This window comes from Pleurodeles waltl, chromosome 6, assembly GCF_031143425.1.
Source record: "Pleurodeles waltl isolate 20211129_DDA chromosome 6, aPleWal1.hap1.20221129, whole genome shotgun sequence".
NCBI classification, from domain to species: Eukaryota; Metazoa; Chordata; class Amphibia; order Caudata; family Salamandridae; genus Pleurodeles; species Pleurodeles waltl.
In genome coordinates this window covers 492,029,987-492,055,741 of record NC_090445.1, presented here as the reverse complement: position 1 = coordinate 492,055,741, position 25,755 = coordinate 492,029,987, and the positions used below count along the sequence as shown (strand labels likewise).

General features: G+C 46.4%; 1 protein-coding gene across 5 annotated transcripts in view; it reads right to left on the bottom strand.

Annotated features, from left to right (window-relative positions):
- The window catches only part of C6H1orf162 (chromosome 6 C1orf162 homolog), a 496,481-nt gene that overhangs the window by 211,070 nt on the left and 259,656 nt on the right, over positions 1-25,755 (bottom strand). For 4 of the 5 annotated variants that reach the window (XR_011204854.1, XM_069238647.1, XM_069238649.1 and 1 more), the window contains exons 2-3: positions 12,135-12,171; positions 4,615-4,771 (exon numbers count right to left, since the gene is read on the bottom strand). Coding sequence is in view for 4 of the 5 variants with exons in the window: in XM_069238647.1 (XP_069094748.1) it covers positions 4,615-4,771; positions 12,135-12,153 (176 nt within the window). In the remaining variant the exon portion in view is untranslated. Of the gene's footprint in view, positions 1-4,614; positions 4,772-5,269; positions 5,383-12,134; positions 12,172-25,755 lie in introns of those variants that run through there. The other variant, XM_069238650.1, reaches the window with a different exon arrangement.

Sequence of the window (25,755 nt, the reverse complement as noted above, 5' to 3'; positions counted from 1 at the left end):
GAGAGGCTTCCACGGGCACCAGAGTGATATGTGTAGTGTTTAGCCACAGGGATAATGGTTCGCCACACGTCTGCAAGGCCCAAGGCCTCCACGAAGCCTGCCAGGGAGAGAGGGCAGGACCTACACCCCTGGGGTGGCGGTCTCTAAAGTCACACATGGTACAATTAAAATTACCCCATCTCCAACCCACCTGAGGTAAGGTGGAGCAGGAGGGCACTAAGTTCCGGGAGGAAAGAGTCATGTAACCTAGGGAGGATATAGACAGACATTAAGTTTAGGATCTGTCCCTCCCATTTACAAGAGATCATCACACATCTCCTGTGTGAGCCGTGCCATACGATCTGTATTGTGAAGTGCGGGGTTTAGTGCAACAGTATGTCCACTCCTCTGGAACTAGAGGTGTAACCCACATGTGCAGAAATTGTGTAGGTCTACCTATCAAGCTCTTTGTATGTATTTCCTAAGAGGTGTGTTTTCTAGAGTAAAACTACACCCGGGGAGTGACACTTGAGGAACTGAAAGACCACCCCTCTTTTGATCATATCACGCAGGCAGTTAACGTTCCAGGGCAAGAGCTTAAAGGTGGGAACTTTTAGTGGATCTGCCATGGGTATTTACTGGGGGAAAAAATTACGGAGGGGGGATTCCCCCTAGCCCTGAAAGAGATTGTGATCTGAGCATGGATGCAGACCTTGCACAGTGCAACCAAAACAAGAACAAGATAAACACAGTCCCTTTTAAACAAGCCCCCTACACCCTGCATTGTGGGTCTATAACTACCTACCACCCCAACAAGGCAGAGTACCTGTTGCCCCAACACAACATAGTCAACTCTGGAGGACTGGGACCGTGAACTAGAGTCCACCAGCTCACGCCCCATAAGAAAAATGAAAGTGTATTTCCCAATGGTGATAACTTCAGTACAGAGTCCGTGACGTCATGGCTGCAGAGAGGTGAATTAGCAAAGCGGTCATGAATTGTACTTTTCACCCCTCTCCGTGTGTCAGTAATTCGTTCCATGTGGCTCCTCAAAGGGAACTCCAAGAAGAACACAAGCGAAAGTAGGTCTTTCTTAGGTGGTCACAGAGTTCCTGGAGGAAGAGATCCATCAGAGTTTCAGCTGCTGCCGTGATTCAGCGCAATCTCTGTTCTATCATGGTTTTTTTGCTCGCATTCCTGCTGGGCCTGGGGTCCAGGCCTCTCCACCTCTCACCAGCCTTCCAGCAAGCCCCGTGCCTCTTCTGGCAGGGAGAAGTACCAGGTTTCTCCTTCAGCCTGCATGCCTCGAAAGAGCATGGAGTGCTGGAGCTCACGGTCTCTCTGGGCCTTCTTCACCTCAAAGAAGCTATGACGCATATTCTGGACTTTCAGCGTGAAGTCTGGGAAGAAGGTGATCCTTGAGTTCTCAAAAAGGCGAGGCGGGACGCTCCTGGCCATTTGCAGTATGACGTTGCAATTTCTAAAGTTAGAAATCCTGGCAATTATTGCTCTGGGAGGTATGTCTGGTTTCGGCGGGGGGGCATGCCTGTTTTCGGTTGGGCACCAGGGACATAATGTGTCCTCTCCACTGGGAAGAATTTATAAAGACCCCGGGGCTGTAATTCCTTCAGGATTAGGCATGAAGTCTGGCTTCCAGGGTCTTTGTGGTAGTGTGTAGGGCAGTCATTTCTGCCTTGAAGTTTGCTGCTCCCGCTTTTAAGGAGGCTGTGAATTCTTCCATTTCTTTGACCCGGGCTCCCATATTACGCAGGTCCTCACGGAGTAGTGACACCTCTGTCGTCACTGGGTTAACTCTTGTTTCCAAGGAAGTACAGACTCCCTAGATAGCCACCATTATATCTTGTAGTGTGGGAGATTCCCCTGCCAGGGACGGGGAGGGAGCCTCATCTGATGTGGCTGTTTCCCTTGAGAGCTCAAAGTGATCCAGCTTAGTTTGGTGGGGTCCACAGGCATTTTTGCCTCCTGTAATACTGTCTGGGGCTGGTCGGAGGTTGCTGTCTCGGGTTACCAGGTGTGTAGTGGAGGAGAGAGCGGAGGAGTAGGTGAGGAGACCCAGCAGAGCTAGCCCCTGCCGCCTGCCTTGGGCCATAGCACAAGCTCCTAGCGCATGTCAGGTTTCCCTCTGCCACCGCCACCACCCCAATGCAGTAGTCCTTAATTGTGAGCCCAGATGTGGCTGCGGACCTGCACATCGATGGGGCCAACCTCAGTGTATCCAGAGAGCAACAGAGGACCACCCCTCACCACATGGACCGCTCCCCCAAACTGCACTGTACTATAAATGGTCACCTCTCCATGACTGGGATTCCTTTCAGCGCCTTTCCTCCATGCTAGGTCGCACACCTTGTGAGTATTAAGGTGCACGTAGGTGTAGGAAGCTGTCAGATAGGCCTGATCAGCTACCCTATCAGTGGACAATACAAATTTACTCCTATTGCCCTGCAGCAGCGAACATACTAATCTCCTTTTCCGATATTATCAATGACCGGCAGTGGTCGGACGGTACGTTGAGCGAGTCCCAGGGCAGGGACAGGCGTGCTGAGTGCACTCTCCTCACAGTCCCTAAAAAGCAAACTTCTTGCAGTGGCCCAACCTCACCAGCCAGTGCCTCTGTTAAAATGCTGCTCCTCCAAGCCCAGCTGGGCTTGTACCCGGAGTTGCTTCGGTCCGGGCTCTTCTCAAGTGGCAGCGGCATCAAGACCAAGATAGCGCACTCTCTGAGGAATACTCTATGCCAGCCGAAAAGGCTGCGCCCGCTTCCTCCAGGCCGCGCTTCCCCAACAGCCCTCCAGGTGCAATTACACGGCTCAAAAAGCACCATTGGTGCCCCAGGCTGAGTGTCACACCCTCCTTACATCTGCCCTTTCCAGGGTCCGGATTAATGTTGGATGTTGGGGGATGGCAGCTGGTGAGCCCCACTCTAAAGTGCGGCCATCTTCCCTGGCAGTCAGCCATGCATCCACTTGAAATCATTATTGAGCTATATAACTGTCCACGCTGCAGTCACTCCCTAAGGAGACTGTACTAATTACTTACTCGCTCTCTGAGCCAGATGCTTTCCTCCATGCCAATTAACTAGATGTTTTTCTTAGTTGTGTCCTGTGTTTCAATATTTCTACAATCCAATGCCACCCACCTCAATGCCTTCGCCACAATGAGCCCTGCATAATTGGTCCAGATATCCCCTCCATCTCCTTGTTAGGATTGTCGCTGCTTATCTGAAGATCATCTGTTACCAGGTCTGAACTGTAAGGAAAGCACAATTGCCTGTTCTAGCAAGTCCAATACAAGCACCCATCCTCCCATGAGATTCACAAAATGATCCCATCCTTTCAAAATCCTGAAGAACCTTCTTTGAAGGGAGGTTATATACATTAAAAAAGTACTCCCAAAAAGTTTTTTTTTAAACGTTGCGTATCCTAAACACCATAATCACTATCCTTTCCAGGTCATTACTGGACAATGTTCAGACAAATAAAACACCTAGATTGTAAGAAAAAGATGTTATTCCAATATACAGAGGGTCCAGAAGTAGCACTTTGCAGTCAAGTAGTTCTGCATTCATTACAAAGCAACAGCTTGCAGACACAAGTATCTGTATTCATTTTAATTTCCTACTAATATAAATGTATTTATTTGAAATTGATGTTACGTTTTTAATCTGTGAACAACTAAGTTTGATTTGTGGACTTAATTTTGCACTTTTGTACATGCACTTACTTTCCTATATCAGACACACTTTCCTGCACTTCTTAACACCTTCTCTTTGCTTGGTGTCCCCTTTTCTATTTTGGTATTGCATATGGTGGTACGGGTAAATAAGGACCTCATTCACACACTCCAGGCGCCAATCTAATAATGAATAATCAGTGCTATTTATCCAGCTGCTGGATAAATAGTACCGTTTTCATCTAAAAGCAAACATGATGTACTAGTTAGGCAGTGGCCAAATAAAGAGCAGGTATTTTATACTATTTCACCAGTGGCTGGATAAATAGCCACTTCCTTACAGATAGATTGGGGAGGGTAATACAACCTTCAAACCACAAGAAGTTGACGGTCTGAGGCATCAAACAGGAGACATGAAGTGGGTGGATGAGGGAGCCTGATCTAAAAAAGAGGCTGAGCCTGAGAGTGGGACGGAGGGATCAGATTAAGTTGGGCAGGGACGAAGTGTGAATGAATAAAGGAATGACATTCGGATTGTGATAGATGGTTTTCATAAGGATTAGGGTATTTGCTATGAGCTGGTGGCTCGTAATGGTAGACGAAGGGAACGTTTGCAATATTGTGGGGAATGTGAGCAAATTAACTCTTTCTGGTATTCCTCTTATTCTGCAAACAGCTGTTTTAATAAAAACAGTTAGACAACATTAATAAGTCACAATTAAACGTTTTGTATTCACACTCCGTCTATTTACTCTTGTATTTCAGGCTGCACTGAGCACTTTTGGCCATGTGCCTCGGATGTGCATATCGGATCTTCTCACTGCTAAGGCACAGTGTGAGCATCAGCACTCATGCTATGTAAACCTCGAGTACCAGAGTATTTCTGCATCCTCTGCTTGTGAAAAGTAAACAACAATATGCGATGCAGTGTATAAACCTACGTACCTGCATACAGCCGTTACTGTGTCCATCGTAACCGACGATGTTGTCGGAGGTGTTGTGATGAAGGTTGTTGTAGTAGTAGTTGGCCCTGTAGTAGTTGTAGTTGTAGTTTTAGTTGTAGTTGTAGTTGTAGTTGTTGTTGATGCTGGAGTTGCTGGTTCTACAGAAAAAAGATATTAGATGCCATTACCAGTCGTGGTATGTACACTGATGATTGAGGGTGCCCTGCTTCAAATGAGAAGAGGAGGATCTAGGGTGGAGTTAGGGTGGAGTGGATCACCTAAATGAATAATGTGAACAGTCAGCACCTTAATGTACCAGAACAGAGTCCCTACATGAAAGATCAATGTTCTTTCTTCCCATTTCGTCAGCATTTTGCTTATCCAACACAATCTGATGATTTCTTTCTGCAAGAACCCTGCAGGATTATTGACATCGGACATATTTAAAGATGAGATGGATCTCTGGCTGTTTTTTTGTGACTCAATAATACTATATCTATTTCCTTTATTTCCTCACACAAAGCAAATTCTAATGCTAAGGGTCCTACCTTTGATCTATTGGGAGTAGGCAGAGGAGGCCAATTCCTGATATTTAAGTCTGAATAATTTGAAAATAACTCTACCAGAAGCGGTTTAAAGATCTCACAGCTTCTTACCGTTCTGCTGGAGTGGAGAATATAAGTCCTCTCTTTGCCGCCTTTTCTCAATTTTGCTGAAGTTTCATAATGGTGACAAAGTAGCCATCGAACTCACAACATGCGCTGAACGCACCTGGCTGTTACATAAAGATGTAAATTTGGGTGAAGGGAGGGTTACCACTTTTACATCATAAAAAAATTCCAGGTTTTAAACATTGCCCAGATTAAAGTGACTTGCCTCTTTGTGGAAACCTTTGTCTCACACAGTAGATATATCTATCTATAGGAGGGATGTGAAACGTTTTAAACTTTGTCAGAAGCGTCAAGTTACCCAACATTGTAACCATTTTACACCACAGCTGTGGAAAATATCCTGCACACCAAACTCGTTCCGCTTATGTAACACTTGCAAAACCCTCTATAGAAACCTAAAGTATCCGTCCAAAAAGTGTTTCAAAAAGACTCTCGTGCACTAGAAGTTCCTAGTGTCATGTTTCATCATTGAATCCTAACTAAGATAGCTTTGCGTATCTGCGCACGCTCTACCTTGACTCTCAAGGGAGCACTCATAGATTGGGCGAGGGTATATAAGAATATTAAAATTGCCTGTGAGATGCTTGTGAACTTGTTTATTTGAAGCACCCCTGGCACGATTGAAAACAGGGAGGATGTTCTGGAGGTCTAACTGCTTCATTTCCTGCGGGTCTTCATGTTTCAGCCGCTATTGGCACCCGTCAGTCTGTGTGGCTTTCCTCAGTACCAATTTTAGATCCCTTATTTTTATAGCTCGCTCTAATAAAAACTATCATGCAGAATACAGTATTTGAGTATGCAGTCCATTCACACACGTCAATAACACAGACCATCGGGAGAAATTGTCTGCTAGATCCAGCGGGGAAAGAGGAGAACATAAATAAATACTATAGAGTATTCTTATTCTTTTTTTTAAAACGTTTTTTTATAAGCCGCCGTAACAACTGTAACCGTACGTTCACTCCAACCAAATACAATTAGTTTGTGAGAGTAAATCATGGTGCCACACACGATAAAACAATTCCAAGGTCCAAATTATGCCCTCCTGTCTTATACTGGTTAATGGTTGATCCCAAGCTGGATGCTATAGTGAACAACTTCAGAGGCTTCAGCGGAACAAGGAAATGGTGATCATGAGACTTGAACATTCGGAGGGGCACAACAGCCCCCAGTGAGGCTGCGAGAGGGCAGAGCCAAGAGGCAGATAGGACAGGAAGTCTGGGGCATTAGTCTTGAGAAAACGTAATAGTGCACACAATATTTCAAACAAGGCCTGCCAGTATTACGCTAGCAAGCACTACAGCACAGGCACTCGCAAAGATTTTCCCAGGGGTCAACGTTTAGGTCTGTGACGTGATCAAGGGCCACATTGATTCCAAGAGGATAGCGATCATGGTTGGGGGTGGTTGGTTCGGGGATATGTTAAAGGTAAGGTGGGTTTAGGGGAAGCTAAGCATATGCATCTATTGGCTGAATTGCATAATGTGAAACCAGAAAACCTGGGATTAATTCCCGCTTCCCCACTGTACCAAATTGTGTGATCCTAGGCAATTGTTTCTTTCCACTTTCCCTCCATTATCACATATAAGAGGACGCCAAATACAGGTTTTTAGGATGCACACCGTGCTAAACTTTCTCCTATATTTTATTTAATAAACTATAGTGTCGTTCATGTTTAATAGGAGCCCAGAACACCCAAAGGGTCACATAACAACTGACTTGCCTTTTAGTTCACTATTTGCATTGCTGCTAAGGTGGGGAAAGAATGAATGTTTTCAAATTCATGTTTAAAAAATTACTACTTTTTTTTTTTTTTTTTTTTACAAAAAAAGACTTCTGAATGCACTGATATAATTTGATTCACTAAGGTGAAACGGTTCAACATGATAATGTAACACTTTGTGAATTCTGAAGAGACTTATCATATTTGTACACTTTTGCTGCAACGTCTTTAAAAATGAAAGTGTTCCTAAAGGTAAATTATGCAAGACAAACTAGTCACATTCTTTTTTCACTTCAATTAATCAGAAAGTGTGTTTAGTTAGCATTTTTTCAATGTTAGTGCTGAGTCTAGTACACAGCAGCCCATTGCTGCTGTTGACCGGGGGCTGCATGTAAAGGTCAGGAGAGCCTCATGCGGCCTCAGGATGTACTTTGAGTTCTCACGGCATTACAGAATCCCAAGCACCTACTCAAACGATACTCCATGTGTAATATAGTTATCATCACTTCCAACATGCATCCCCTCATGTAATGTTCAGCTGCTGTGGGCTTAACTCACCCTTGGCCTACATCAAGTTAGTATTTAGCGCTGTGCAACACACAAGTGGTTGCATGCATGTGCTGGATGAATGTGTGCCTGGGAGTAGCACAATATATGGAAGATTTTTGGTTCCATTTTGGGAGATTAGGTTGATTCAAAAAGTATGAGGAGGTAGCAGATTGTGCCCTGAAAGATGTGTGGATGGCTGCATTCCCCAAAGCTGGGTGGGACACGCACTGTAGGAAAGAAGAGCCAGGCTCTTCAGTACACTTCAAATGATGCTCTCTGATTTGGAGAAAGGTCACTGGAAAGGAGCCTCAGCACATCTTAGAAAGGAGATAGGGCTGAAAAAAGAATCAGAAAGAGTAAGGCTGGGGCTCTTGGATACCCCTTTGATACACATATCACTGTAGCTGACATTAAGGTGTGAACCTCAAATCATTCCCCTGGCCTGTGTTTTGTGGCTATCAGGTTTTGAGTCGCTCCTCTTTGACACTTCAAGAGGAAGAAGGCCTCAACACAAACTTCAAAGACTCAGACACTAAATTACATTTTGTGTCTGGAAATGGACTATAAGAAGGGGAGCTCAACACCCAACAATTGCCCACTGCCAAGTAGCTCATCGGTCTGTATGTCAAGGAAGAGAAGTTCTGCAAGATTTCTACCTCTGAACAGGATTGGGGCTACTGTCTGCCAGTCTCCCAGCTAGTTGAGGAGATATCACTTAGGAAAATCCAAGACCACCTGCCCTGGAGCCTGGAGCATCAGTGCCTGCATGCTTGCCAAGACCAGTGTGCCCTGTGAGCAGCAGCAGGGTTTGGAAACTGCAGGGGCAAGCACCTACACAATCATTCCTGCAACCCAAATACTCAAGGTGGCTACACCCACCTCAATCGTGATCCAGACAATAAGGAAGAGGATGTACTCCTCATTTTGTATGCTCACGACTCACCCAAAATAAATAATCCACAACCTGTGTGCAAAGTGCAAATAGAAGGACCCTGAGTCAAGGAACTCAGAAACTCCAGTACCTCAGTCAACCTAATTGACAAAGGCAAATTCAAGCTGCCCAACAAGGATCTTCATTTCTGGAAGGCAATCAGCCACCCCCTTAGCTGAGATGTTCTCCACTCAAATTTGCTATATATAAGGAACATTCATCAGCTGAAGCACAGACAAGCCAGTGATAGCAAGACCAAAAACATCCTTAAGAATTTGAATATTTCTTCCAGGAGCTCGTCTGTCAATGGAAAAGCAGTTCAGCTCCACATAAACAAAACCATCTGACCAATAGCACTAAAGCACAGCGGAGTACACTTCAACTTTTTCCCATCAGTGTAGCAAGAGCTAGAAAATCTTGAACGCATGGATGTGATAAAAAAGGTACTGGGACCCAACCCCTTGGATATCTCCCATGGTAGTCAAAACAAAAACAAAACAGCCAGGAGTGGTATCCACGTGTGGCTCTGCAACAAAGCCATGATGCAGGAGCAACACATAACTGCCATTGAAGGCCTAGCTGTCAGCCTCAACAGGGTATATTGGTCCTCAGAGATAAAACTGAAAATGGGATAGAACCAGGTGCTCCTAGTCCCAGGTATCAGGTATATCACCAAGTTGTCCACACACGTTGGCCTTTAGAGATACAAATGACTAAACTTTGCAGTCTCGTCAGCTGCAGGAGTTATTTTTAAAATGTAATGCAAGAAGCCCTATCAAGACAGTCGTTAAGCATCCCAAAATACTCCACCAACCTGAGAAGCCTCCTGACTGTGGGCTCACGCAAATAGGAATGCATTGAAAACATTAAGGTCATTAAGTTAGAATGCATTTATTTCCACTGGTATCGCTACAGCTGAGTTCTTGAGGTAATAGACAACAAACTCCAAGTTCACCTCTTCGCAAGATCATCCCAACAGCCTTCTCCATGCATTAAGAAATGGGTAATGCATGCCAAGAAATACTGATTTACAGTTGCCTGCAGGCCAGGCATTGGCAATGTGACAGAGTACCTGTCTTTGTATCCTGCCACCCATTGTGACAAAGCCTGACACCACATGAGAGGTATCAATGTGCACTTTCAACTCATAATCTAGTTGGTGTGCCGAGAGTTAACACTAGAAAACATCAAAAATATGGCCTGCGAAGATGAATACCTACAACAAGTCAATCTAACCCTCATGGTTGGATAGGTGAAGATGTTCTAAATGGGCCTCAAGGCCTTCAATGCCCAAAGCCAGACAGCCTTTATGACTCTGTGGCAAGGGAGTTCAGATGTGAGGACCATGGCTGAGGTGCAGCATTAGCATAGAGAGAAAATGAGCTAGTTGTAGGCCCCAATAACCAAGTTGACCCACTATGTACAGATGGCTAAGACAAAGACTAGACTAGGGAAAAATATGTGGTACCCAAACATGAACAATTGATGAAACCAGCCAGGACTGCCAGGTTTGCCAACTAACTGGCAGAGCCAAATACCCAGTCCTATTCATCGCAAATGATGGTAGTCAACAACCATGGTCAAAAGCTAGTGAGAAACTCTGCATACTTTCTGACTGAAGGCAACTACTGGTGATGATCACATGAGGGACAAGAGTACATGAAATACCCCATCACCAAAATTATCATGTTACCAGCTTTCAAGAATGTAACACCTAAACTACAGAAGATCATTGCTGCGTATGACATACTGTCTGAAGTCAAGTGTAGAGGTTCACGAGAGCCCTAAACAAAATGCTGGGGATTGGAGTAGAACAAGGCAAAGGCATGGAGTGGTCAATGTACAACTTTCGCAGAGTACACACACATAAACTTCAATGAATCACTAAATACATCCCACCTATGTTGGCGTTTGGAAGTTGCTCAGGGATGCCATCTCAGCAGCAATGGAATTGACATCTAAACCACTAAATGCACAGGCATGAAAGTAAAGGTGGATGAACACAATAATTGTACCAGCCAATGGAGAACAGCTACCCCACCCTTGAACCAGTTACAGATATAGTCCTAATCTGGAATCAATACATTTTGTGATTGGAACACCACACTGGGCAGTCACTGTAGTAAAGGGAAGCAAGATTACCACTCAAAGAAGATTGGAGCTAGTACGGCAAAATGTCTTGCTGTTCAAAAGGATGAAAGACACTTGGCTTTATAAAACTCCCCCCACCTGGAAAAGAGCAGAATGAAGATTTGTTGTGGGGGAGGAGAGAAGGAGATTGGGCACCCTCACCTTCACCATCAAGAGATCAGGGCCAACTCCCCAGCAGAAGAATCATGTTCAGAAAGCACCCAAAACCCACAGTGCAGATGGAAAGTGCTAGACGCCAAGGAAGCCATAGATACAACCTCTGACTCCATGCAACCCATAGCCAGAAGCTCAGAGACTATTTCTGTTGACTGAATGGGCACTTGTAATTATTCTTGTTGACTGTTGAGTCCTATCACAGTCCAAGACAAAAAAGGATTTAGTGTGCCATCCAACCACTACAAGGACATGTGATGACATTAGTAGGCAACCTGAAGTCAGATGTGACCAAAGATACAAATAAATGGAGCCAGAACCGACCAGATCCATGATGTTATCCATGTTAATGGTCTTGCCCTGCAAAGCACCATTCCCACTTATGCCACCAACATAGAAGGGCAACAGCACAAAGGCTGGCTGACACCCTTATAGAGCTGCTACAATAAAGGAATGGACATCACAGTCCTATAGGATCTGCTTCCCACGGCTTTGACTGCAAACTTTCCAGCAACTAAAATACCCACATAAAATACCGACATACAAGTTGCCATGGTCCACATATGCAGAACGAAAAGGGAGTCGAACTGTGTCACCCCCCAGGAGTTTCTGTCCTGCTACTGGTTGCATTCAGGCCAACTCTACTCCTCCATGTTTAATCTGGTGTGTTTCTACTGGGAGGTCACAATCCTCTACCTCTCTTGCTGGCAAAAGGGAGGACCCTAAGGGCATAACCATAGAGAGTAGAACCATCCCCTTAAACCACAGAATGCCCCATGCCCTCCCTCACACAGAAGAGCAAAACTCTTTCACTTCATATCACCCCCCCCCCAGACTTGTCAAGCGTCCTTCAGCTCATTTGGGAGCGACAACTGTATCTGAGGGGGATGACAGTGTGTAACATACACCAAAGGATGTGTAAAGGGCGATCATATATGAAGACTTTATGTACTGTGAGTCAGTCATCCTATCTTTATATGTATAGAATCATCAGCAGCATCTGTTGTGATTAGTGTTTTCATCAGGCAATTGTGGCAAAACATTTAAACTTATGCATTATTCAAGAATGACCTTGCTTTAACTTTACACCAGTGGGTTTTTGAGTAGAGTTCAATGCAGAAATGTATGCTTGATCTATAGCTCTTCATGTACAGCTCCCTCAGTTGCATAGTATGATAGCGTCAAAGCTGAATTAGACTCTAAAAGTGTAACGATGTAGCCGACCTATAGGAAACAATGCTGAGGCATCCTGGATACAGATGTCAGTCATGGCTGTCAGGGATATTTAGGAACCTGGGTTCGTTCAACATTCATGCTAAGCATTATGTTACTGCAGTACTTACTGGAACCGCTGCTTCCCATTGCTTGTTCTCTCTGTCACTGAAAACAAAAAGAAAAGAGGTAAGGTTAGCACACTGATTCCAGCTTCTTGACAGTATGTATTGCAGAAATATAGGCCCCGATTATAGGTTGAGCGGAGTGGTAATGCTGGATGGGAGGATTTTGTATTGTACATTAGTATTGGTACTGTGTTTACATTTGCATGCAACCTAGGATTCTGGAATGAAGCGCTCACTGATCCACATTGACAATGGAGTCAGTTGCAGCCGGCGTGTGTGGGGATCGGTCCAGGTCGTGGGTGGTTGTTATGAAGCTAATAAACCACTAGGTACAGGTGGTGAGTTTTCCTTCACACATTGGTGACGAGGATGACAGCCATCCCCCCACTGAGTAAAATCAAGAAAAGTGAAGGTTTGAGCAGTTTAATTGGTAACAGAAAACTGACATTACAGATAAACTCATTGCTCGTATCAATTTAGATGAGCATCTACAGACAGTTGACCTGCAAAGGACGATAGCTGAGCTGCGAGTATAACAGTTGTTTTGGGGTGAGTGTTTTGCCCAAGTGCTGCAGCCGCACAGTTCCCAAGCGAAAGCAGATCCCAGCCTGAGCATCATTCAAGATGGGACCCAGCACCATTGTCTGAGCATCATTGGAAGACACATGCACCCAAGGCCACATACAACGGCGCACACCAGCGCAACGGCGCACACCAGCGCAAAGGCAGCATTGGTTATGTACAAGGCTTGTCACGTGCACCAACGAGATGAGTGATATACCAATCGGCAATAAGCAAGTGCATAAAGACTTGGATAGAGCAACACTTGGTTCATTTTTATTGAGTCCTTCACAAAACAGAACAATTTATATAGGGTAAAAAAAAAATTGAGTCTGTGGTGGCCTTTTGAGGAACTTTGCTTGTAGTGGAACTATTATGACAGCATCAGGTACATTTCAATGTAAAGACATTTTAAATGAGTAAAGAGATGCATTTTCAGGTATTGGAGACATTGTTATAATTCATTTATTATTTATAATGCTTTCATTGGAAATGGCTTCTTTCCAGCAATTTCTTCAACCTCCTCCCTTCTTACAAATACCGCAACTTGTGAACTTGGTGTTAGTGTGGAAACAAATATTTATGACCAGTTTGTTTTTAATTGTTATGCCAGGAAAATCCAGGAAGGACTCTTAAGTTGTAGGAACCGTCATTAACATTAGTTTTAGACTAACCAAAACAAATTGAAAGGTTCATGATATCATCTAAAGCATTGCATGATGAGGTTCCTGTAAATGCAATTACTAATACATATTCGTGTGAGAGGGATGAATCTGTATGTATGGTGAAATTGAAAGCAAGATCTGGTAAAACAGTTACAAAAAGAGTTATGCATATTATAGGTATGAATCAAAAGCACACATTGGTAACAATTCTAGTTGGCCTGCCTTAGTCAAGCGCTGTTTTACTTGCAAGAAAGTGGGACATTTCCAGGCTGTATGCAAGAGTGGTTAAAGTGTGGCCAAGATAAACAAGATGGATGTCAATGAGGACATGTGCGCTAAAAAATTGAGAAATATTGTATTACCAGTTGAGTGTGATGCAATATCCCTAACTTGAGAGGTAAAAGGCCTATTGTGCACAGCAAGAGTGGGTAATGTTAATCTCCAAATTATGGCTGATTCAGGATCACCCATTACCATTTTGAGAAAAACAACCTTTTATAAGAATTGGAAAAAAAATATTAACTTAATACAACTGATATTAACCCCAAAGCATTTGGGGAAAAGGCACTGATATGTTGGGTTATTTTGAATGAGAACTTGAATATTTGGGAAGAACTACATTCACAAAGGAATGTTACGGTGAAGGGGAAATATATAGTGGATTGGGAAGATTTGGACAAGATGAGACTTCATCTTAATCCAAGGGTGGATAACCCTGTGGTCTTGGGCTAATTACCAATTGCACATGCAGAGTGTGAGTCTGAAGTTGTGAATGTGGAAGTCATATTAGACCATTGTGGTGATGTTTTTTCAGAGAAAGTGGGTTTGGTAAAGGGCTTTGAACATCCGATTTGTTTAAAATCAAATGTTCAGCCAATCATTAATAAGATCCGGCTATTACCTTCAAGCATTAAGGAGGAACTTAAGCAAACACTAAAGAAGTTGTGTGAGGAAGGCATAATTGTGCCTTGCAAGTTATCTCAGTGGGTATCTCCAGTGGTAGTGGCACGCAAAAAGTCAGGTGAGGTTAGGCTGTGCGCAGATGTTTGCTCCTTAAATAGAAACATCATCATTAATTGTCACCCCATTCCCAGGATAAATTACCTCTTCGCCAGTTTAGGAGGTGCAAAGGTGTTTTTCATCAATTACTTATTCTTGGTTTATCACAGGTACCTTTAGCAGTGGAGTTCCAAGTGTTGACAGCATTTGTTACATTTTGTGGTGTGTACATATATGTGAGGTTTTCATCTGGACTCGCGTCAGTGGCAGGGAGTCCTTCAGAGATTAATGGAAAATCTATTTGAAGGTACGCAGGGGGTACAGGCATACCAAGATGATGGTTTTCATTGCAAGTACAGAAAAGCACAACAAACTATTGAGAAGAGTGTTGACTATATTGGCCAAGATTGGTATGACAATGAGGGGTGATAAGTATAAATTTAGTACAAATGAGTTGGATTACCTAGGGCACACTATTTCAAGAAATGGAATTAAACCCCAAATTTGTCTTATCAAAGCTGTGGGAGATGCAAAGCCACCTAAAAATAAAGATTCACTTTCTTAGGACTGGCAGAATACTACACACAATTTGTACTCAGATTTGCCCAAATGGTGGATCCATTGAGAGACTTGCTAAGAAAGAGAAATACATTTGAATGGTCTTCAGTTTAAATGAGGTGTTTAGTGCTTTAAAGAAAATGATTGTGGAGGCTCCTGCTTGAAGCACGTTTTGTGCTGGGTACAAATGTTCAATAACAGTGGGCACCAGTCTTACTGGGATTGGAGCTGCGTTGCCTCAGATGATTGTAGGCAGAGAACAAACAGTGGTGTTCATGTCCAGAATGCTAAAACAGGCAGAGTGCCACTATAGCACCATCAAGTGCAATGCTTTAGCATGTACTTGGGAAATACAAAAGTTCAAATCATATACCTGGGGTTTGAAAATTTGAATTGGTAACTGGTTATAAACCAATAGTGCATATGCTTCAGAGTGGTAATCCATCCAAAGTGTCTGCAAGAATTAATACAGTTGCTGTCAAAACTCCAGGAATACATGTTTGATTTTAGGCATTTTTTTCCTGAGGTAAGAACAACAAAGCAGATTACTTGTCCAGAAAGGCAGTAGGTGATAGTGAAGTGAGAGGTGATGCAGATACTAATACTGAGTGTGTAGCCACAGTGTTAGATGTAATGAAATCAGGTTCATTGAAGAGTACAAAGGCAGAGTGGAATAAGGCATATTTGAATGATGAAAATTTGTCTTGAGTGGCCACAAAGCAGGAATTTAACTGGTGATCTTAAGGTATTTTCACACGTGTCTAAAGAAATGCCCATTGTAGGTGACATGTTCATGTGACATTACTTGTTTGTGCTGCCAGAGGAGATAAGAAGGTGTTAGACCTGACAGCCTTATGGTAGTCACCCCTAACTTTTTGCCTGCCTCCCTCCACTTTTTAGATACTGTTTTTGCTGGTTTTAAGACTCTGCACACTTTACCACTGCTAACCAGTGCTAAAGTGCATATGCTCTCTCCCTTTAAACATGGTAACATTGGATCATACCCAATTGGACTATTTAATTTACTTATAAGTCCCTAGTAGAGTGTACCATATGTGCCCAGGGCCTGTAGATTAAATTCCACTAGCGGGCCTGCAGCAGTGATTGTGCCTCCCATTTAAGTAGACCCTTAACCTTGTCTCAGGCCTGCCATTGTAAGGCCTGTGGGTGCAGTTTCACTGCCAATTCGACTTGATATTTAAAAGTACTTACCAAGCCTAAAACTCCCCTTTTTCTACATATAAGACACCCCTAAGGTATGCCCTAGGTAACCCATAGGGCAGGGTGCTGTGTAGGCAAAAGGCAGGTCATGTACCTGTGTAGTTTACATGCCCTGGTAGTGTAAAACTCCCAAATTCATTTTTACACTGCTGTGAGGTCTGCTCCCTTCATAGGCTAACATTGCAGCTGCCCTCATACATTGTTTGAGTGGTAGCTGCTGATCTAAAAGGAGTAGGAAGTTCATATTTAGTATGGCCAGAATGGTGATACAAAACCCTGCTGACTGGTGAAGTTGGATTTAATATTACTATTTTAGAAATGCCACTTTTAAAGAGTGATCGTTTCTCTGCACTTAAATCTTTCTGTGGCTTACAATCCACGTCTGGCTGGGTTTAGCTGACAGCTCCCTTGTGCATTCACTCAAACACATCCCAAACACAGGATACTCAGCCTCACTTGCATACATCTGCATTTTGAATGGGTCGTCCTGGGCTAGGAGGGTGGAGGGCCTGACACTTGCATGTCAAAGGACAGTAGCCTGCCCTCACACAAAGGACTGCCACCCCCCCTACTGAGACCCTGGCAGACAGGATTGGACTGACAGGGGACCATGTGCACTTCTAAGTCACTCTTTGAAGTCTCCCCCACTTCAAAGGCACATTTGGGTATTTAAACAGGGCCTCTACCCCTATCAACTCAGACACTTCCTGGAGAAGAAACTGGAACCAGAAGCTGCATCCTGCCAAGAAGAACTGCCTGGCTGCCCAAAGGGCTCAACTGTCTGCTTTCTGTGAAGTACTGCTGCCTTGCTGTTGCCCTGCTGCCTTGCTGCTCTCTGGCTGTGGTGATGAAGTGCCCTCCAACGGCTTGGATAGAGCTTGCCTCCTGTTCCCTGCATTGTCAGGAACAAAAATACTTCATCTCTACAAGAAGGACGCCTTGTGCGGGAAAATTCAATGCTCAGCCTGCCAGAAACAACGCACAGCCTGCACTGCTGTGAAAAATTCACTGCACGCTGAACCGGAACGCCGCAGCCTGACTTTGCAAAGAGAAGATCGACGCAGTGCTAGCCTAGAGACCGGAAATTCGACACACGGCCTCAACGGATCGACGCCCAGCCGAACCAGAACGACGCAGCCCGACTTACTAAGAGGAATCAACGCAGCACCTGTCGTGCGGTAAAAAATTTACCGCAACACCTACCGAATCAACGCAGCTCCTGTGACTTCGTCCTAGCAGCACTGGAAATCCATGCATCGTCCCCGGGGCATCTGAAAACCCCGCAACCCGAAGAGGATCCATGAGCGAGTGCCGGAAATCGACGCACAGCCATCCCTGCGTGAAAACTAAACAACGCATCGCTGTGTGCGGACCAAGAAATCAACGCACACCCCTTTGTTTCCACGCATCTCCTCCTCTGCGGTTCTTTGCAGAGATTTTTCATGCAAACCAGGTACTTTGTGCTTGAAAGAGACTTTGTTTGCTTTAAAAAGACTTAAGACACTTTATATCACTTTTCAGTGATATCTAAACATTTACTTGCATTTTAATTGTTTTGACCTGCATTTATCCAGATAAATATTATATATTTTTCAAAACACTGTGTGGTGTATTTTTGTGGTGCTATATTGTTTTATATTGTGTATGATTTGTTGCACAAATACTTTACACATTCCCTTCTAAGTTAAGGTTGACTGCTCAGTGCCAAGCTACCAGAGGGTGGGCATAGGATAATTTAGATTGTGTGTGACTTACCCTGACTAGAGTGAGGGTCCTTGCTTGGACAGAGGGTAACCTGACTGCCAACCAAAGACCCCATTTCTAACATTGGTGATCAGCGGTGAAGATAGGACTTGTATTTGTGCAGTCACATACAGTAGCTAATTATTTCACTACCTACCCACAGTTGAAGGTCAACTTGATTTTTATCTTGTTTGCAAATTCGTTTTTTTCCTGGCAATATTCTAAACTAAAATCCTCACTCGACATGTCTCAGGCTGGGTCTCAAATAGGAGATTTTTACCTGGCCCCTTTTGGAGACATATGCTGTCAAACAGCTGAAAGGGTTCTGCAGGGAGATTGGAGTACCCACCCAAGGTGTCTCCAGAAAGGAGGAATTTCAAGTGGCGCTGAGGGCATGGGCAGAAGCCGATTCAGAAGAGGATGCTGAGAAGGAGAAGCCAGAAGATGGCCCCCAGATTTTTTTTTGCCATCAGTGGATGATGATACCACTGCAATTGTACCCCCTGCCAAACCAGGGAGCAGTGTCTCTGATCAAGGTCTGACCACAGGAGAAAGGAGAGAGGAGAGACAGTTTCAATTGCAAATGGCAAGGCTTTAAATTGAGGCTCAACAGGAAGAAAGGAGGGTAGAGAGATCTTTGGCTGAGAAGAAACTGCAGTAATTGTGGCAGCATACAGGCAGGACCTGCTGGAGAAAAGAAGGTTCGTATACCCAAAAATGTGGTGCCCAGTTTTGTGGTGGGAGATGACATTGATAAATGGTTAGCTGCTTATGAAGTTGCCCTAAGGGCTCATAGGGTTCCTGAAGAGCAATAAGGTACAGCTATGTGGGGGGTATGTGCCAGCAATGGGGAGGGACACATTTCTCACATTGGACCCAGGGATCTAAACACAAACTCACACATCAAAGCCATTTTACTTGCCAAGTTTGGGCTGACCCCTAAAAAATACCATCAGAGGTTCAGGGACAGCACCAAACAGTCAACACAAACATGGGTAGATTTCCTTGACTTTTCCAGTAAGGCAGTGAATGGATGGGTGCGGGGCTGCAAAGTAGATGATTACACAGGATTGTATAATTTGATTCTGAGAAAGCATATCATCCGTACTTGTTTTACAGAGTTGCGCCAGCACCTAGTAGACAGTAAGCTGACTGATCTCAGGAAGCTTGCTGAGGATTTGGACCTATGGACTAACACCAGAGTGTCCAGAAAGGTATCTGGGGGGAGCACCCACAAAGGTGGTCAGGGTTCCCATCAGACGAAGGAGGGGGGAGAGAAAAGTAAAAAGGAGTTCTCAAAAGGCCCCCAAAACAGTTCCCGAGCGAATAGTAGTAACCAGACCCGGTCTGATTCCAAAAGGAAGAGGTTCATGGACCATAAGACAGGGAGGTTTGTACCCCAATTCGCAGAGTGGAGTAAGTATGGGCACTCTGAGGGCGACTCCAAGTGTCCCAAGACGGCACAGCCCCCCAAAGGAGGGCAGACACCTGGGTTGGCTAGTGTAGCGCTCGGGGAGGAGGTAGTCCCAGATAGTTTTGGGGAGCAGATAGAGGTAACCATACTGTCCCTGGGGGATGCAGAGATGGTGCCAAAAAAACACATCCCTGTCAATACTTCCAAGTATAGGCAGTGGGTCACCATCAATGGGCAAAGGGTGGAGGCTCTGCGTGACACAGGAGCCAGCATGACCCCTGTCAGGGGTCAGCTGGTGTCAGTAGAACAGGTCCTCCCAAATACATTCCACCAAGCCATAGTCGCCGACAATCGTGAGAGCCACCTGCTGGTAGCTCTAGTTCCCTTTGAGTAGGGGGTGGGTCTCCGGAACTCTAAAAGTAGCTGTGAGTCCTGCCATGCCGGTAGATTGTCTGTTAGGCAACGACCTTGAGCACACTACCCGGAAGGAGGTAGAGCTAAGGTCTCAGTTAGAGATGTTGGGATTTCCGGAGTGGGTCTGCATGACCATAAAGCCCATGGCTGCCCGGGAGGGAAGTCAAGGACGTCTGGAGCCTGGCTACATCACAAAAGAAAAGAAAATGATGGACGGAGTGTTGAAACTTGTCAAACACTCACCCCCAGTCACAGATCTGGGTTTAATCCACTGTTATTTTGCTTGCCACGTCACCCCAGTTTGGACCCAGCCATATGCAAATCAGTCTTGACCATGTTCGCCATGGGAACAGTCCAGCCCGAACTGCTAGGCCAAGTCCTCCATGGACAGGAAACAAGCATCCTGGGACCAGGTTCAGGGTATCACCCTTCATCAGCCAGGCTAGCTTGAATCCAGTGGCGCAGCGAGCAAGGGACCCACATCTGGGCATACCCCTGCCACTTAGGGCGCACAAAGCAACATCACAAAACAAAATAAAATGATGGACGGAGTGTTGAAACTTTTCAAACACTCACCCCCAATCACAGATCTGGGTTTAATCCATTGTTATTTTGCTCACCACGTCACCCCAGTTTGGACTCAGCCATATGCAAATCAGTCTTGACCCTGTTCCCAATGGGAACAGTCCAGCCCGAACTGCTAGGCCAAGTCCTCCCTGGACAGGAAACAAGCATCCTGGGACCGGTTTCAGGGTATCACCCTTCATCAGCCAGGCTAGCTTGAATCCAGTGGCGCAGCGAGCAAGGGACCCACGTCTGGGCATACGCCTGCCACTTAGGGCGCACAAAGCAACATCACAAAACAAAATAATATGATGGACGGAGTGTTGAAAGTTTTTAAACACTCACCCCCAATCACAGATCTGGGTTTAATCCATCGTTATTTTGCCCACCACGTCACCCCAGTTTGGACCCAGCCATATGAAAATCAGTCTTGACCCTGTTCCCCATGGGAACAGTCCAGCCTGTACTGCTAGGCCTGGAACAACAGCCCAGGCAACTGCCAAGAGGAGGGGCAAGGGGCATGGGAAACCGGTCCCAGAAGTTCCCACAGTGGTTGACGGGGTTCCCGAGGAGGAGGCCCCCGAGCCAACTGGGGAAGACATTGGCGTCCTAGGTGACCTACCTGAGCTTGCTGGCTGGCAAGTTGAGGGTGGGCGCACCTGGGAGGAATTCTGCAAGGCTCAGAAAGAATGTCCCACTCTGGAGGGCATCAGGCAACAGGCCTCAGCCCAGGCAGCAGGTGAAGCCTCTGGCAATCACCATATGTATTAGGAGATTGATCTCCTTTACAGTGAGCCTAAGATTCCGGCCTTTGGGGCAGCGCGCACGCTGGTTCTCCCCCAGTGTTACCGGACCTTCCTACTGAGTCTGGCTCATGACATCCCCATGGCAGGACATTTGGGGCAAGACAAGACCTTTGCCAGGCTTGTCACCCACTTCTATTGGCCCCGGATGAGGACAAACTCAGATGTGTTCTGTAGGTCCTGTCCAGTGACAAAACAGGGAAAAGGTTGATCCCACTCCCTGTCATTGGCATCCCCTTTGAAAGGGTGGGCATCAACATTGTTGGTCCATTGGACTCCAAAACTGCCCTAGGCAACAGGTTCATCTCGGTTTTGGTGGACCATCCCACCTGTTACCCAGAGGCAATCCCTCTGAGGACCGTAACCGCACCGGTGGTGACCTGAACTCTAATAGGGATATTTACCCATGTGGGATTCCCAAAGGAGATTGTGTCTGACAGAACCTCTAACTTTATGTCTGCACACATGAAGTCCATGTGGGATGCTTGTGGTGTAACCTACAAGTTCACCACACCTTATCACCTCCAATCTAATGGTCTTGTGGAGAGATTCGGCAAGACCTTGAAAGGCATGATCACACGCCTCCCTGGGGGACCTGAGGCGTAAGTAGACGTCCTCATAACCATCACATTATACATCACAACACATCACCCCACACATCACCTCACACATATCACTCACACCACATATTGGCACCTCAAAGACACCACAGGTTTTCTGAGGAGGAGCTAAGGGTCATGGTGGAGGAAATCATCCTGGTAGAGCCACAGCTATTCAGATCACAGGTTCAGCATCCATTGCAAGGAAGATGGAGCTATGGCAGAGAATCGTGGACAGGGTCAACGCCATGGGACAGCACCCCAGAACAAGGAAGAGGTGGAACGACCTATGGGAGAAGGTGTGTTCCATGGTATCAAGACACCAGATTGCTGTACAGAGGACTGGCGGTGGACCCCCACCTCCACCCCCACAACTAACAACATGGGAGGATCAAGTCTTGGCGATCATGCATCCTGAGGGCCTTGCAGGAGTAGCAGGAGAACTAGACTCTGGTAAGGCAAATCTTTACTACTGTATCCCCCCCCATCCTACCTGCATGCCGTCACTAACACCTACCCCTCACCTCACCCCCCCACTCCACCACGTCACATATACCCCACTTGCACGACCCACCCATCACAATACCAAGCCCTGCATGCAAGACCAATGCATGGACACCATCACCACAGCATGCACACTAGAGAGACTCACCCAGCCCACACAATCAGTTATCACACAAGGCCAAGGCGACAGGGAAAGCACAAATCTATAAGGGAAACACACCCATTGCACAAGATGGCACACACAGATATGATAACAAGGCATTTGCATCCCAACAGGACCCCTACCCAACGTCACCGGATGGAAGATGCCAACTGCGGAGGAGTTGTACAAACTGGTGGATGGGGTCCTCCCCCAGTATACGCTACTCTACGGTCCTCCAGACAAACAGGTGAGTACACTGTGAGCATGATGCGTGGGCAATGCCTTTTTGGAGTGGTGTGAATGGAAGCGACATGTTGGGGGGGGGCCTGAGTGCTGCATCAGGGCATGGGTTGGAACTGGTGGGCAATGAGTGTCACGGTCTGGACAGGTGATGAATCAAAGTTTGCCGCTCTGTTTACCCTCTAGGTCAGCGCCCACCAGAAGAAGGGTATTTGGCGTGCCATTGCCAAGGAGGTGCGGACCCTGGGGGTCTATTACAGGCGGAGCGCCCACTGCCGCGCCGTTGGAGCAAGAAGACGGCCGAGGCCCAGCTGGGGCTGGCCTCCCAACATGGAAGGGGTGTCCGTCGCACCATGACCCCCCTGATGTTCCGCATCCTGGTGGTGGCCTATTTGGAGTTGGATGGGCGCTTGAGGGCATCACAGCAGCCACAAGGGGGTGAGTACAGTTTCGGAAAGCTGACTTTTCGCGCTTGAGGAACTAGCTGGGTGGGAGATTTGGGCTGTGGGTGCCCTTAGGCTAGGGTGATCATGCCAGGGTAGGTCCCTTGTTTGCAGGCATAGAAGCACCTCTACCCCAATGGTACAATTGTGCAACTACTAGTATGCAGGGTCCTGTGGCTGTCAGGTGTGCAGGTTCTGGTGTTAGGCATTGTTCCCCATGGGCTGGTGACTACCATAGGGAGGGGTTGGGCAAGGCCTAGTGCATAGGGCAGCTCAGTGTGTGTTGTGTCCGGCATCGGTAGTGGTGTTGCTGGCATTGACCATGTGTATCATCTGTCTTTCCCCCTTCTTGTATTTTCACCCTGTCCTTGTGTGCATTAGCATTATCTGGCAGAGGAGCTGAGGCACCGGTGACGGAGGGAGCTGTATCCCACACAGCCCAGGAGGGTGAATCCCCTCAGGGTGAAGGCACCAGTGGTATGGAGGGCGAGGTGGCTCCACGACGGGGACAGGAGGGGATACCAGTGACAGCGACTCCTCCTCTGATGGAAGCTCCCTGGTGGTGGCAGACACCTCTGTGCCCACCCCAATAACAGGTACAGTAGCCACACCCCTACCAGCAGCCCCTCAGTGTGTTTCTATGCCCGCTCACCCAGGAGGGTGGCATCTCCTTTGCCCCAGGCACCTCAGGCCCTGCCCCAGTCAGCCCTGCTGCCCTCAGCGAGGAGGCTATTGACCTCCTGAGATCCCTCACTGTTGGGCAGTCAACCATTCTGAATGCCATCCAGGGTGTCGAGAGGCATTTGCAACAAACAAATGCATACCTGGAGGGCATTCATTCTGGCGTGGCGTCCCAACAGAGAGCATTTCAGGCTCTGGCCTCAGCACTGATGGCAGCCATTGTCCCTGTGCCCAGCCTCCCCATCCAACTTCCACTACCTCGACCCAATCCCCTCTACCTCAGCCTATTCCACGAACACCTTCAGACCAGCATTCACACACATCAACACACAAAAGTGGCTCAGGAAAACATAAGCACCACACATCATCACACAGGCCCTCACACAAGCACCATAACCATGCACACATACCAACATCTACTTCCTCCACTGTGTCCTCCTCCTCCACCTCCCTCCCAGTATCTCCACTCACACCTGCATGCACTACATCATCAGCCACTGCCTCTATCACCAGCACGCCAATCACAACACACCGCTGTAGGAGGCTGGACTGGCTTGTAGTGAGTACCAAGGGGTACTTGCACCTTGCACCAGGCCCAGTTATCCCTTATTAGTGTATAGGGTGTCTAGCAGCTTAGGCTGATAGATAATGGTAGCTTAGCAGAGCAGCTTAGGCTGAACTAGGAGACGTGTGAAGCTACTACAGTACCACTTAGTGTCATATGCACAATATCATAAGAAAACACAATACACAGTTATACTAAAAATAAAGGTACTTTATTTTTATGACAATATGCCAAAGTATCTTAGAGTGTACCCTCAGTGAGAGGATAGGAAATATACACAAGATATATATACACAATAGCAAAAATATGCAGTATAGTGTTAGAAAACAGTGCAAACAATGTATAGTTACAATAGGATGCAATGGGGAAACATAGGGATAGGGGCAACACAAACCATATACTCCAAAAGTGGAATGCGAACCACAAATGGACCCCAAACCTATGTGACCTTGTAGAGGGTCGCTGGGACTATTAGAAAATAGTGAGAGTTAGAAAAATAACCCTCCCCAAGACCCTGAAAAGTGAGTGCAAAGTGCACTAAAGTTCCCCTAAGGACAAAGAAGTCGTGTTAGAGGAATAATGCAGGAAAGACACAAACCAGCAATGCAACAACTGTGGATTTCCAATCTAGGGTACCTGTGGAACAAGGGGACCAAGTCCAAAAGTCACAAGCAAGTCGGAGATGGGCAGATGCCCAGGAAATGCCAGCTGCGGGTGCAAAGAAGCTTCTACTGGACAGAAGAAGCTGAGGTTTCTGCAGGAACGAAAAGGGCTAGAGACTTCCCCTTTGGTGGACGGATCCCTCTCGTTGTGGAGAGTCGTGCAAAAGTGTTTTCCCGCCAAAAGAATGCCAACAAGCCTTGCTAGCTGCAATTCGTGCGGTTAGCGTTTTTGGACGCTGAGGACCAGGAGGGACCAGAAGGTCGCAAATTGGACCAGCAGAGAGAGGGGACGTCGAGCAAGACAAGGAGCCCTCTCTGGAGCAGGTAGCACTTGGAGAAGTGCCAGAAACAGGCACTACAAGGATGCGTGAAACGGTGCTCGCCGAAGTTGCACAAAGGAGTCCCACGTCGCCGGAGACCAACTTAGAAAGTCGTGCAATGCAGGTTAGAGTGCCGTGGACCCAGGCTTGGCTGTGCACAAAGGATTTCCGCCGGAAGTGCACAGGGGCCGGAGTAGCTGCAAAGTCGCGGTTCCCAGCAATGCAGCCCAGCGAGGTGAGGCAAGGACTTACCTCCACCAAACTTGGACTGAAGAGTCACTGGACTGTGGGGGTCACTTGGACAGAGTCGCTGGATTCGAGGGACCTCGCTCGTCGTGCTGAGAGGAGACCAAAGGGACTGGTAATGCAGCTTTTTGGTGCCTGCGGTTGCAGGGGGAAGATTCCGTCGACCCACGGGAGATTTCTTCGGAGCTTCTGGTGCAGAGAGGAGGCAGACTACCCCCACAGCATGCACAAGCAGGAAAACAGTCGAGAAGGCGGCAGGATCAGCGTTACAGAGTTGCAG